Source organism: Rhyacophila brunnea, unplaced genomic scaffold (genome assembly GCF_057557595.1).
Source record: "Rhyacophila brunnea isolate RB1 unplaced genomic scaffold, BYU_Rbru_1.0 scaffold_18, whole genome shotgun sequence".
Classification (NCBI taxonomy): Eukaryota; Metazoa; Arthropoda; class Insecta; order Trichoptera; family Rhyacophilidae; genus Rhyacophila; species Rhyacophila brunnea.
This window is the reverse complement of record NW_028232837.1, coordinates 30,810,722-30,827,009: the sequence shown is the minus strand read 5'-3', so window position 1 is coordinate 30,827,009 and position 16,288 is coordinate 30,810,722. Positions and strand designations below refer to the sequence as shown.

General features: G+C 32.4%; 1 protein-coding gene across 3 annotated transcripts in view; it reads left to right on the top strand.

The window, feature by feature from the left end:
- Positions 1-16,288, top strand: part of LOC147073419 (uncharacterized) — a 240,138-nt gene that overhangs the window by 7,367 nt on the left and 216,483 nt on the right. Inside the window, exon 1 of one of the 3 annotated variants that reach the window (XM_085945033.1) lies at positions 14,819-15,263. The exons of the other annotated variants lie outside the window; for them this stretch is intronic. Within the exon in view, the coding sequence (XP_085801159.1) occupies positions 15,122-15,263 (142 nt within the window). The 5' untranslated portion in view covers positions 14,819-15,121. Of the gene's footprint in view, positions 1-14,818; positions 15,264-16,288 lie in introns of those variants that run through there. 3 annotated transcript variants of the gene reach the window in all.

Here is a 16,288-nt window from a genome sequence, read left to right as displayed (position 1 = left end):
ATATTGAGACTAATTTTATAAAACCTCACTTCTATACCTACTATTGTGAAGCGCGCTGGCTATCTCGCGAAAAATGAAATTAAAGGGTCAAATCATAATGTTGAAATTTGAGGCAAATTTTTTTAGGAACGATAATTTTGTTCAACTTCTATTTGGTTGAAATTAAAAAAAAATGAGTGAAAAATCAATGCAAGGACAACTAATGCATTCATTGATTTAAAAAGACAAAGTGAAGGCATTTATGAAAAAATGGAGCTTTTGAAATCAAAATTCCAGTTTCCACTTTTACATGATTTCTGCGTCATATATATTGAAGCAAACAAAAATCTATTTACTGAGTTCTTGTTTAGTTTGCTAATGCACTTTTCACATTATTTTATTAATAGTAAAAAAGTCGCCTGCGGCGCTGATTTATATCAGGCCCATTAAATATTTGAAATATGTGGTTGTGCGTTGCAATTTGATGTGTTACCTATATGATGATTGATTTACTTAAATGATAACTCCCGTGTATAATTTAGGAAACACTACATTAGAGCACCACACTGCCCTTACCCTCAGCGATAGGTAGGTGGGCCCGCTTCAGGATGTGGGGCCAATGATAAAATCCATTTGTCAATGAACGATGATGAATTTGAAATTGATTGTGCTAATAAACAAGCACATTCATCGCATGAAAAACAAATAACTTTAAAAATTAATATAATATAAGTAGTAAAGCCTTGTTCATTTAAAAAAAATATACATTTGTATTAGTACATTGTTGACTATTTAAAAAGGTGTCTGTATTATTTAATGAAATAAAGGGGGGGAGGCGCCAAGATTAGATTTAAGGGAGGCGTAGTAACATAATGTTTGGAAACCACTGTCTTACGTTAAGTAAGTAGACTTATCTTTTGAGTAGGTAATCAACTGAACATGGGATGTGAACCTGTGTCGTTGGGATTTGAGAAAATTTTATTTCCATTTCAAAAAAGTTTTATTAGGGTCCAGCAATAATACTATGGATTATAAGTTTATTAGAGGGTAGTAAACAAATTTAGTATATGTAATATTTTATTTGTTGTCATGCCACCCTGCGCAGTAAGTAATTTATGTGGCTTTTTACATAATTCTGTTTTTTTATTCGTACAAATATACTTAATAAGAATTCGGTCAGTTTACCGTGTAAAAATACCCAGTTTTCGGTTAGTTTTAAATCGCATGGTTACCCGGTTAACCGATCTCGGTTTAAACCGGCTTGGATACTCTACTAGTTATTAATAAAATCTCATCATGCGACGCTTCTGTCTATACTACTCCAACATAAACGTAACTGGGGAACAGATAATATAGAATAGTACGACCATGCGTTACTGTGATTATGTCAGATAATGGTGGGTATCTAATTAATTTTTCGTTTTTGGACGTAAGTTCCGTTACAATAGTCCACATCAATATAGATGACTCATTCGTGAAGATACTAACTTACTTCTTTAATTTCAACTTACGCGAAAAGTCACAGTGATCAAATCTTACTAGACATGGTTAGTGACTTCCCACGGCGGTTAGCAGGTCATGCGTTGCTTAGGGACGTCACATTATAAGCGGCGGCAAATGAAGGAACGAATACCAATATTACCACTTTCGAGACTAGTGACGGTTTTCCGTGTAGCAGATGATACGGTGGCTTCCTTAGAATGTGTTACATCTGAGTTAAAACATTAATATAAGAATAGAAAACGTTGTAACTTATTGAATGTTTATATTGTAATACCTAATAGCGGTTTACCGCTATCTATCGGGCTCCAAACCTGTCAGCGGCTTATGCCGTGTTCACATTGGCAACAAGTTGCTGGCAACCTCATTAAATTTCACGATAATAATTATCATAATTTATATGACCATAAATTATTTTAATTGAAATTTAATGAAGTCGCCAGCAACTTTTTGCCAATGGGGATACCGCTTGACCTCAATGTGCCTAAAACACCCTTGTTTGAAAGTGGGTTTCGTGAACTGCTCTAATCTACTACTTAATTTCTTCGTAATTAGACGCATATTATAGCTTAGTGGTTAGTTGGTAGAGCACATTGGCGCAAATCCAGTTAACGCGGGTTCGAGTCCTACTGATCGTCGTATTTTTTCAAAAAGATTTTCTCTAGTAGTTCTCTAATGTGTTTTCATACGTATGTTCAATAAAGAATGTTACATTCTCAAATCTTGTGATTTATTCGTTTTCATTTCAGTATAAAAATGCAAGTGTGGAAGTGAGCCGGTTTAAAATGCACATGGTGTCCTATCGGATTGTAATGAATGGTCACAAGAAACACATGCTGCATGGAATTATTTTGGTCTGTCAACATTGCTGGCTCATCCGCATACGTTCCAGCGATGGACAACATTTTGGCTCCCTGCCTAGTTCACGCGAACACCGCCTAATTATAATTTGACATTGGTTGATTATCTGTCCTGAGTTTTTTTTACACCAAATAATGAAAACGTATTAATTTGTTTTGATAACCATTAAAACTGCTAAAATTGAATACATAATATATTGAAAATCTGACCTAGAAAAAACCTCGGCATGTCTCAAATTATATACCTACTAAAGAATACCTCACCGCTGTTGTACTTTTTTTTTAAATTTAATTTCTTTACATCTCGAACAGGTCCGACCTAAGGGATGTCTACCTATCACGTAATGAATTATACTTACTATTTTTACTCATTACTACGTATACGGTTTTTTTTGACCATGTCCAATCCTAAATAAGAAGATCATCATAATATTATGGGTCTACATAGGGTGGAGGTTTGGAAAAAAAAATAGGCGTATAATTTTTCTCAGAATTACCCGTGTAGGTACCTACACATAATATTATAGTTAATAACATATCTAAGTATTTTAATATTTATATGCCTGTAGTATGTATAGTTTCTGGAATATATTCGTTGTTTTCCTAAAGGTGTGAATATTGGATTAGAATCTATAGCTCGTCACCCAAATGGTCCTCAACCGTTTAAGCGTTGCTTTATAACACAATTGTCCTAATTCCATATTCTAATAAATATTTTATGAAATTGAAATATTATTTTATACAATATCTTGTAGTTATATTATGATTCGCATATGTAAACGTTTTGTGATGCTAGTGCTAACGTATTTAGGAGGTTTGCTATCCTATCATATTGCGCCTTCGGAGGATGGGTGGAATTGAGTTTGTATCGTCAGTAATTGGAACGTCTGGGTGGAAAGTAAAGAATAATACAAAAATTTGGAAGAGCCTACCCCAGGATGGAGTTGTTGAGCAATGGCGGTGATGATGAATGTGGTGATTAGATAGATATGGTACACTCGATTCCATCTTCTTAGGAAATACTTGGCGAAATTCAACCACTGCTGCTTTCAATGTCAATAAAAGGGTGCGGAGACGTGGTTGATGGAGGTAAAAAGCATTACGATGATAGTCATATTATCACATATTTACTAATTTACCTACGCTGGCGCTATAGACTAATCAAGTATCAATCGTCCTCCAGACATCTCTATGACAAGCTCTATCTCTCCAATCGGTGATAGTCGGCGTCTATGCATCACCGTTGATATTGTCCGTCCATCCGGGGGTGGCTTACAGTTCGAGTACCTATTGGGATTTCTTGGTAAACCTTATAGAGAGCTCTAGATTCATCAATATATTCGTGCCCTCGAGATATTTACTATATTAGACTTAAATCACTCGAACCTCAGTGATAGTAAGTATGTGCCTCGTTTTGTTTTCTAAATATTAGACTCCATGTTTCACGCTCGTACAGAACTTTCAAAATTGATTTTAAATCTTGCAATTTGTATCACCATGAACATATATTATTATGAATCAAGTACATTCACCGCCCTTTTGTAAAGTCAATGACACTAAGATTATTATTATTAGGTATGCAAGATAAATCACAAATATTTGAATATTTCAACCCCCAACAATGTATTTTCTGAAATGAGGCGCTACATATTCAATTTGCATGTAAGCACATATAATATTGATTACGTTGTTTGGTACATAGAGAATGTTCACCGAATGGCCAGACAGATAATATAACATCTATATACAGTAGATATCAACAATGTTGGCTATGGTAAATGGACATTTCAAGTTCAGCTTAACAACGAAAAAATAAATAGCTGTTATTGGTGCGATTTATTTATTAAAAGCACTTAGCAAGAGAATTTTCAATATATGCAATTATTTCAAGCACGTTTATTTGGTAGCAACAGCAACAGACCATTGGAAAAACGCTTACCAACTAGAAAACGAAAAACTTATATTCAGACACTGGTGGACATGCAGGCATGCAAACGTGAAAAAATTAAATAATAAACCGTTGAAAATATTTTCAGTGTTATTCTGCGGCGGAGAAACTTTTCCTTTCCTAGTTTTATTTTTCTCCCGAGCTTTTTAAACTTTCGTACGCTTATGAAAGATTCTACAAGAGTTTTATAGTTGAAAATGTGGACACAAAACACGTTTTTATAAGAGATTTCATAATATATTTTGAATACTCTCAGAATCTAGCGATAACCAATATATAGTATTAATTTGAATTAGGTATATCTTTAATGAATGAATTTTGTTTTCTTGAAACGCATTCTTCTTAGCCCATGTGTGTTCAGTACGTACAGCTTTAATCTGTTTTTTATGTGGGTAGAATTTTTAATTGTATTTCTTATTTTTTGGAGTTCGTATGTTTTCATTAAAATAAATGTCACATGAAATGTTGATTTTTACAATAAATATTTTACCCGAAGCAATTCTCCTAGAGGGGAAGCTTTACAAATGTACAATACTAGTTTCCAGTAAGTGCTACTAACTGCAGCTATCCTCCATTTTAATAGTTCCTAAGATGCAAAGTGCATTTAAACCAAATAGATTGAAGACTGGGAGGAGTCCAATCTCTTTGATTTGAAGCAATCACTTCAATAAATTCAAAATTTACATTCTCCTTTTTACAGCTAGCTCGATATATATGGCATATAGGTACTATATTATTTTTCGATATTATTGAAGGTTTATCAAAAATAGTTCCGGCCGTAGTTGAAGTAAGTATGTCTGAATAACTAAAAATCGACCACTATTTTCCAATATGGCGACCGTAGCACAGAGTGTACGAATGTTGATTTTTGGAGTTATTACTGGGAACTATGCAAAGCCTTCTCTTTAGGGAAATCATCTCCATGTAAGGGGTTCTTTTTGCCTACCGAATATGACTGGACTATATATTAGGTATATAATATATTCAATATGTATTGAATAAACAAATAATTTAATTAATAAAACTCTACATGATTTAATTATGTAGTCGATTCAGAACCACTACCAAATGCTTGTATACAACAATCGATAGATGAGTGTGTATTTTTCATTATTAATATTATTGGTAAGTACCTTTTTTAGTTTATTTTATGAACATTATATTAGGTTTGTATTATTAAATTAATTTTGTTTGAAGATAATTACTGAAATATTTCATCGTACTCATAAATATCAATAAATATGTTATGAGTATAATCTGCACGCCGTTTCTTTGTTATGATGGGTCTACGAGGGCTCTACGCTTTTTCTAACTTCATCGTAGACACGCCCTCTTGGTCTTTTGTCTACGTTGAATATTTATACTATAATATTATTATTGTGTACCAGTCACGAAATCACATACCTAATTTATACGCCATGAAATTTTACAACAGTTGTCATAATGATATTGGCATATAAATTTAATTTTTATCTTGACAGCGTCTCCAATGTTCTTTCTTTGTGAAGATTGGTGAAATAATTCATGATATGTTAATTAATCCTTACAGAATATATTATTTTAATCTTATTAAAATAAGTAATTATAACTCAATATTCGGTGATTATATGGCTGTAAAATTATAAATTTTAAATGCTCTATTAACAAAATATGATATATTTATTAATTAAAATATAACACAAAATTATATTATGGTAGATAATTAAGTCATATATTTTAATACATTTTTTTGAACCATGTCCGATCCTAATAGGATCAAATGGGCCTCTACAGAGCAGAGGTTTGTATTAACAGATTTTGTTTTTTACGAGAAATGGATGTCAGCCACCTGCGCAACATATTAGGTCCATACCCCGACTCACACACAAATTGAAAAACAATATGTGTACTTGCCAGACCCAGGATTCGATCCTGGGACCCACGGCGTTATAGTCCAACGCTTAAGCCGCGCGGCCACCGTGGGTGCATTTTAATATCAATCAAGAATAATTTCGTTTTCTTATAATTAAATTGTTAGTGTCAGTGTGAAAATGTGCCTAATATTAATATTTTTGGTGGTAATGCCGGGTCCACATTGGCAACATGTCGCCGGCAACCTCGTTAAATTTTACGATAATTATCATACTTATCGTAAAATTTAACGAGGATGCCGGCGACATGTTGTCAGTGTGGACCCGGCATAACGTTTACTCAATTTTGAAACAAAAAATGAATTAAAGCTATTGATCAGTGAATTTGCTATTTCTTTTGGATCCTTAAACATTTAATAAGTGTCTAAAAACGATTTATTCACAAAACTACATAACATAAATTCGTTTATATATTAAACACTGTGTCTCGTCTTTTATACTCATTTATTTTAGTTAAAAAAAAGATATAGTAATACACCATAAGAAGATAACAATGATTTGTGTAACTATATAAAGCTACAATTACTTGCAGGCTCCAAATATTTCTAAATTTATTTTCAGACAATATCTTTCTTTTTTTTCTTTTGACTATGTCCGATCCTAATAGGATCATATGGACCTCCACAAAGTGGAAGTTTGTACTAACAGATTTTTGTTTTTACGATAAATGGATGTTAGCCACTTGCTCAAACTATTAGGTCCATACTCTGACTCCAAACAGAAATTGAAAAACAATATGTATATTTGCCTAACCCAGGATTCTAACCTGGGACCTACGCCATTATAAGCCGTAACTTATTTATTTATGCTTACTTACGTGTACGACGGCCATCTACACATGAGTGAAAAGGCGTGTATAAATAGTTAAATATTGCACAATTTGGGATGTATTATTATATAATATAAAGTAATAAGTCGTATATAACGGCGCCAAGATGACTATCGTCCAATTGTCCTGGTATCCAAACGACAATGGCAAGTATGTTGTAATGTAATAATCACAAATATATAATTGTCATCAAAAAATATTTTGTAATTAGTTGATTATATTAAAACCTTTAAATTTGTTGCTAATTGTTTTCGTGTCAATTAATATGTTTGTAGAATTTTGTCTGTATACATTACTCACTTGAATATTGTATGCTAAAAACATGGCGATATGAATATTTGAATTCAAATCCGGAGTATTTTGGAGCTGGGGAACCAAACAAGCTGAAAAGGCCAGCGAGTAAAATGTTGTCAAAATTAAATATTTATGAGACACAGGTGGAAAATTTTTGGAGCTTTCAAAACTTTTCCCGTCTGTCTGACAGAATATTTATCGTGCAGGTAAAAGGACAACAAAAAAACAAAATACACATATACATGGTGAATATTTCATTTTAGTCAAATCATTACAGTACCCACCTAATGAATGTAAATAGAAACGGTAAATAACGGCAGTATGACAATAATGTACCTATACTTAAATTAAAATGTTTTTTTTTTAGTTTTATTAAAAGGTCTATAATTTGATTAAAACTTGCGCACTTCTTATAGCTTTCTTACAGTGTATATGGATTGTTAAAGCTTATACCTACCTACCCCTAATGTTTCTTCATTACATTACGGTTTTAGGACTATTGAATGCAGTGTTGGTGTCGTGGGTCGACAGTCCGAACTTAAAACATTTTGGATACAATAACAACTGTACAAAATTATGGATCTCATTCTTCTTCTTCTCTACAAAATTTCAACATTGTAAACGTGGAAAAATCCACATCTTGCATATGCACATCCTATCCTAAGTCATGATTTATGGCTGTTTTCTTTTTGAATGCATTTACCTCATTTCGATCATTTGCACCTCGCATATCAATTCACTGTCCATATGGCTATCTTCTGACTAACTTTCCTTTTCTGACTGATTCTTTGTATTTGACATAAGTACAAAAAAATTTAATATAATTGTAAGTAGATATGTAAATCTTGTCGACTGTAAGAATATTATTATATCAATCTGAACTCCAGGACAATTTATATATTGCTAACCCGCCCTCACTATTTTAAAATTAAAATCAAAAGTATATCTGCATTACTTAGTAAGGGCAGTTATTTATATTTTATATTATTATTGTATGATGCAAAGTTCACTTTCAATCAGCATATTCTTAACATAAGTACTAGATCTAGCAAAATGCTTGGTTTTGTTATGAGGGGTTCAAAATCATTCTAAAACGTCCGAGTGCTACATTCATTAGTGTTGAGTATTCTTGAATATTCCAGCATTATTTGGAGTCCTAATAGGGTCAATTTACACAATTAAGTTGGATCGAGTCCACAATAGATTTCTTAGATTTCTCTACTTAAGAATATCGGGTTCTTTCCTTCTTTCCTTATGATAATGATAATAAAATGAATTTCCCGACTCGTTTTCTTCTGGGTATGCTATCAATGCAATCCCTGTCCACCCGAAGAGTGATTGTTCTTTTAAAGCATTTCTTTTTACTTCTTCGTGGGTTCATTTACAATCCGTATATACTGGCAAATATTAATTTTCATGTTCCCACCAATATCACTCGTAACTCTACGGTCTTCAAGATACCTCGTCGCAGGACAGATGTTATGTTTCACGATGCTGTGTATCGTGCAATTAACTTATTTGATAACACCATAAAAGTTAACAATATAATGTTTGTGGACGTGTTAAATATGTTAAATTTATAATTATATATATTATCATGTTTCTTTAATATTTGCATATACACATGCTGTCTTTTTTCTACTTCCTTGTTATTATTAGTTGTTATTTGTAATTAAGATATTTTTATAATTTTGTATTTATTTTGTATTATGGCGCATTGGCCAATCGCTGTAATGCTGTAATACTCTTTTTTCTAAATAAATAAATTATGTAAGTACAAGTCTGCATTAGTAGGCAAAATGCAAAATGCAAGATAGTTTATAATTCATATTTCACAGCTTCAATCAAACATATAGGTACGTATTCGGGCTAGGTAAAATAAAAATTGAATTTGTTCGAAATTTGAATTTCGGTTAATTTATATTTGGAACACTAGCAACGTCTACCGCTCGTCTTGAAGCGGATCCACACATCCTCCGGACCGAACTGATTCAATTTAAATATAACCCGGCGAAGAGGGGCCACGTGACCGGGACGTGTTTGTTTGTTTCGCGGGCCATGCTTTCCAGAGCCCACAAGTCCTCTCCGCACGTTCCCGCTCGGTCGCGATCAGCGCGCGTTTCCCGCGTTAATTCAAATTTCGAACCGACGACAAAATGGCGTCCGCGGTGCTTTTCCAAGATGGCCGCCGTTTGTTGATGGACCGCGGAAAAAATCGTCATGTGATGTGGAGCGTTGTGCCGTGGTTTTAGATGACTTGTGGAAAACCAAAACAAAACGATGACGTTTGATAATAATATATTAAATGAAGTGAACAATGATATGAAGTTTAATAATTAAAGTGATTAATGATTTGGTTTGTGATATTTATTAAAATCATATTAATAAGTTAACCGAGGGTGATTTATAAATACTAAAAGCAAAAAGTTATATCGGAAAATAGATACGTATATGACACACTGAATATTCTGACTTTGTAAGATAAATATAAATATTTCACATAGCTTTTATATAAACAAAATCTATATTTAATAAAGCAGTTTTAAAGCTTTACCTTTATAATAAACCTGTAAAGAGTGTAAAGAAATGAACGAATGAACGCCGACCCCTAAATATAAAAAAGTGTGATGGAATACTAATATTATAGATTTTAATTAAAATTAAATGTAATAATTTGTAGTTACCTACATACTTGTCTACTTAATTTATGTAATAATAATCAGGACCAGTTTCATTCGCTTTATTAGTATATCGTTAAATGCGTATTATAGATAAGTAGATTTAATTTGTGTTGTTTATTCTTTGAATTCATAGACATGATTATTAATTACTCTTCTATGATAAGATGTCCGATAAAATGTATGAGTAGTTTTATCTATTTTACAACGTTTTTATTAGCTCGTATTCTTGTTTGTCCGGTGGTTGTTTGTTAAGTACAAATCTTGCAATCGATTTTTAACTTACTTCCCGACTAGATAGACAATTGAAACTTTTAGAATATATCAGAACACGATGCCAATTCAATGCATTCTTTTAATACTTTTAGCCATCTTTAAGCAGAATTGAATTCATTTTCAGTTAATTCTGTTTCGTATAGAAAGTTATTTTAGAAAAATCCGTAAAAAGTAAAAGACTATTATTGGTTGCTAAGGGGGTGGTCCTAGCAACTAAATTATTAATATATAATATAATAGAAATCAAAATGAAATGTGAAAATGATATTTCAGTATTCTATATTATTGTTTGTTTGTTTGTTTTTTATTTACTTCATATCATGTACAAGTTTGATCATATTGAGCATAATAATTCAACAGAAAATTTAAAAATGTTGTATATAAAAAGTTCTTTTTATCTTGTAAATATTACTGCTATGAACACAATAGAAAAATTAGAGGGAGCGTTGATTGTAACCTATTTACGTCATACTAGTCACCTCAGTTTTTCTAGTCACCAAAAGCTACGAAGCTCTGAGTGGGGCGAGGACGTTTCATGAGAGCAAGCAGATTATCTTCTTAGCAAGACAATCCGATTATGCTTACCAAAGCTGGGCAAAGAATATTTTAAAGCGAACAACTAAGCGTGGATTACATTTATTTCATATTTTTGCTTACATTTTGGATAACGTATTATAAGATTTACCTGATACAAAAATAGGAAAAAGCTACATTAAAGCTTTCGAATCTGAAAAATTTCAGCACTTAATTTTTAGAAGAACGCAAATGGTAAATATTGATACTTACTGAAATTACCCAGGCGCGTGAAATAAAAATATGCCTTATAATCCCCATTGTTTGTGCCTTTATTGCTATTCTATTTTGTACAACATAAATAAAAGATCTCTCCATCATTTTGGACGAGTTGAATAAGTCTTATTAAATTCTACAGACTGGTTAATTCGTTAAGGCTATACTTCAGCTGAGGCATGGTCTAAAAAATCGTGACTAGGCGATGCGCGGATTGTGTAAATGACGCGAGCCGAACGAAGTATAATTTATGCGTCCTTTTAATGTTATGTTTATTATTGTATTCGTAATAATAATAGTATATTCATTGACATTTTTTCTTTTTCAAGTACATGCGAAACGTTTTTTAGTCATCTTTACACGATTTAAGAATATATTCCTCCGACGCCATCACAAAACAAATTGACGTGCTCACACCTCTACTGTCAGTCTCCGATTGGCGACGACTGCGAAATTTCGTTCCACATACTGTTGAAAATTATTTGCCGTTTCACTTATGTACGCTCTTAATAATGGTGTAACAACCGAAACTACTGATAACTTGGACAGTTTGTCGACTACATTGTTAGTACCAATGGAGTCGAATTTTATTCACTTCAAATTCACTAAACATGAAATGCCCTGATTCTTCAAAAAAAAATATATCAATCAAGAAAAATATTAAATTCCATAAATCATAATCAAGTTAAGCCGTAACACAGTTCACCATGACCTATCTATCATAACGGATGGCCGTATAGCACTGAGAATTAAAAAAAAATATTCGTTGATCGTAGATCATTGCAGATAGTAGTATTCGAATGTATTACATGCATAATTTAATATTAAATATGTACGACTTGATACATACGAACACCTACCAAAATTTTATATAAATGATTGTATTTTTTTTTCTTTTATTTTGTTAACTGTCAATTCATGGTGGAACTGCATTGTATTGTTGTTTAATTTAATAAAACGCATTTTTTGTGTAGTACTTATTCCACTTTTAATCATTAAATTAGGACCAGTTTCGTCCGCCTCAGAGGAGAGGTTGAAAATGTCCCTTAATATTTATAATTTATGTATTTACCTATTTTCTTCTGTCATTCCCTTGTATTCCGGTGGTTTATAAGTAAGTACCAACGTGTTTTATTATTATGTCAACATTATACGTCCATATATTTCCGATACAACATCTTAGTTACGGCTAACTGCATAGGTACAAATTTCAGGACACGAAGCCAACTACCCACTTCAGCTTGTCTATAATAATATGAATATTATTCTCACTAAAAAAATCTAACGATGTATTATTTTTTTAATCACGCTTACGAGACTAAGTTTTAAATAATTACAAGATAAAAAGAACTTTTTATATACCACGTTTTTAAATTTTCTGTTGAATCATATAAACTTGACAATTCCATGTATTAATAATTTAGGACAAATAAGGCAATTGTCAACAAATCATTTTTTTTCTATTTTGCAACAAACAAACAAATATAGAATACTGAAATGTCATTTTGATTTCCATAATAACGCACGTCTATATTAATAATTTAGATGCTAGGACCACCCCCTTAGCAACCAATACTAGTGGATTGGATTACGGATTTCTGATGATGATTAAAGATGGCTAAAAGTATTAAAAGAATTCATTGACATCGTGTTCTGATATATTCTAAATGTTTCAAATGTCTAGCTAGTCGGGAAGTTAGTTAAAAATCGATTGCAAGATTTGTACTGGATAAACAACCACCGGACAAACAATAATACGAGCTAAGAAAAACGTTGTAAAATTTAAAAAAAAAAACGTGGTAAAAAGTCCATCAATACCTGCATGTAAATAGTTTTGTAACCATCTATGACTAGTAGAGGCTAGATTGCTGATGTCGATTTTATGAATATGTAGGTATATCTTATTGTAATATATATTAATTAATTATTGGTCATTGGTGACGTCACCATATTTTTAGACTGTTAATATTTTACGTATATATGGAATGGACGTTGTTATTAATATCTTTATCTATGAAACGTTGTGGTTGTGATAATGTGAATAGTAATTATTCCGGTTAATAATACAATTATTATTGTACTTATAGAAGTGCTAACTAGATACTTACTGTTATTTATAATTTATAATATAACAATTTAATTATTTATTTAGTAGAATTTCGTAGGGACGGAATTACAGACGTGTAGCACATAGTTGATACAAGACGAACAGATTTTTAAAAATCAAAATAATTGGGTTGTGTTTATTAAAAATTCGTAGGTAGATTATCTTCCGAAAATATTTGTGATTGAATAAAATGTAGGTAGATAGGTAATATCGTGAAGTGAATGTGCAATAATCAAAATAAAAGGGTTTAGAAGCTTTATCTGATTAATTCATTTTATATAAGTCATTTTATTGGTTACTAAATAATATCTAAATTGGTGGGTATTGATAGGCTTTTGTTAAGTTTTTGTTTTGTTTTGGCAGTGGTTAACTTTCAAAACTGAACATGTCCCATATATGACGACAATGAGTTATTATCGGAACATCATTCACTCATACACACTTTGTTGACTTTCAAAAATAGCCACAAAACACCAACTTCATATTGAAAAGAGGTTTCAAAAAGTAGGTTGACATTCAAATAGGTACACGTCCAACGTTGTTGACATTCGAAATGAGACATATTGTCACTTTCAGCTAATGGCGGGACTGTATTGAGTCACGTGACCACGTATGTTGTCATACAATCTGACAGTTTGGTTTTTGTCGCGTGCGTGTTTTCGCTCTGTGTTTTTATTTGAAAAGTTCATTTATCTCTTGAGGAGTGAATAGTGGACATGTCCAGTTTTGAAAAATAACCACTGAACTAATGAAATCTGCAAGCTTAATTCATTACCGACAACATTAATAATTAGGTATTTATAAGAAATCATGTAGAGTAGCAATAATGTTATAAGTATACAAATATCCTCCAGTTAGCTACGTCATTATTTATTTTGCTAAATGGTCTATATATTATTAATTAATACATACATTCATCAGAACAATAATAAATTATTAGTATCGGTTTTTCTTGGAATGGATATGGTTGTCTTTTTACCACAGGCATGAGACTTTAAAAAATATATAAAGTAGTACATATTAAAAAAACTCTACAAACATCGGCGCTTGAAAATTTTAACAATTTATTTAGTTAATAACATTGTTGAATCCTTAAAAATAAATTTGGTGTTCAGGTTGGAGACAGTCTTTGGTGGCAATATGTCATATAAATACAATTTGTTATATAGGTACCTAACTTTTAAGTTTTTGGTATATAGTATGATTAAATAATTTTATGAATGGTCTGAACTGTTTCGAGCCCCCCTTCCAAATTGTCTGACGAATCGATTGCGTAACCTGCGTCAAAGAAAATCGCCGCTGTCTACGATATTATTAATTATGTCCGCGTGTACTATGACTTTTGTATAGCGCGTCTATTCGTAGGAGATCGGTCACTTTAATAGCCGGTCAAACTTTTGCTATTACCAATACAAAATATTTAACCATTGACTGTCATTAATACCGGAGTTGTTATTGAATCTTTTACAATGTTTTGATTATTTCTGTTAAGTTCAATTTTTAGTTTTGCCTACGTAACATAGAACAATATTTCGCCGCGTGTGCAGTGCACTCAACAATTTTTCATATCTAATCAGGAGAATTTTAGATAATCATTGGTGATACTAATCCCAAATTAACAAAATAATACAATTAATAGTTGATCCTGTTGATAAATTTTGTGATAATGAAAATATCAATACAATACAGTAAACAAACAGTGTGATAGTGAATTAGTACCTACCGATTTACGGTTAGTAGTGGATATACAACATATTTTTTTTTCTATGAGTGCCCAAAACTTATAACTTATAACGTTTAGTTTGAAATTTTGTCGAAATTGACAACATTTTTGTCGGCGAGTTGTACTAAAAGTCGACAACTTTATTGTACGTGACTGTGCTTGAACATTTTTTTTTTCTGTGAGTGGTATCCATGTATATTTTCTCAATGAGTGACGTCACTGCAAGATATGATCGCGCTGTTCCTGTATGTAATGATGAAGATCTTTGAGGGTACTTCAAAGAAACGCTGCAGACGAGGTCCTGAGATGTGCGAGTGCAAGGCTGGGCGCCGCAGGCGAAAGGCATATCGCTCAAAACGGAGTCGAGGAGGTTTGTATATTAGAAAAATGTCACCATGTACTAACCCAGTGGTCGGCAAACTCATTTGTCAACAGAGCCACGTATCAACAGTACAGCGATTGAGATTTATTTTGAGAGCCAAATTTCTTAATCTTAAATTATATAGTATGTAGGTACAATGTTTATTAACTTGATATCATACGTAATAATGATCTGATTTATTGATAAATATTAAATTGTAATTATGGTATCCATAGAATTAAATCATGACAATGACTGACAAACACTCAATGTGAATAGTGGTCTTGTATCTCCTTGGATAGTTTGGGAAGTCAGGTTTGCATGTTGTTGTTTTTAATTTTAAGCACAATTCCAGGTTCTCATTAATAAGACGACTTCTCAATTTACTCTTGATTTACTCTCTTAGAAATCACTTTACTAACCACAAAACTTGCAATAATAACATTGTTGGAAGATTGTCTTCAGTAGTTAAATACAGACTTGACTCTTATAAAGTTTCTCAACTGCTTTCTTCCTTGCATCACCGACATGATATTTAGTGCTAAATGACGTGACAGGGCGTGTTTAGTTGTAAAGTGTCTTTCCAAATTTGACCTCTTGTTATGCGCCAATTTTTCCTGACAAATAATACAGGTCGGCAGGCCATTTAAGTTTTGAATAAACGCGAAAGTCTCGGTCCATTCAACTTTAAATTCACGGTTTTCGTCTTCCGTTTTTCTTTACTTCTTTTTTGTAGCCATGCTAAATAGGGCAGAGGGCATTTGTGGAAGAGCCGCACTCAATTGGCCAAAGAGCCGCATGTGGCTAGCGAGCCGCGGTTTGCCGACAACTGTACTAACCTATTGCTATGCTGTGGCCATAATATGGAGAACGCGAAGATTTCATCACCTACCTACCGTTTATATTATGAGTATACTATTCCCGTTTTTCTTTGATCATCTTCCATAAACCTTTTTAAAAATAAAGTTGGTGTTGCCTTCACTCTGCGTGTAAAAATTATGAACTAGCTACCCAGTGACGTCCCTAAGAAAAGT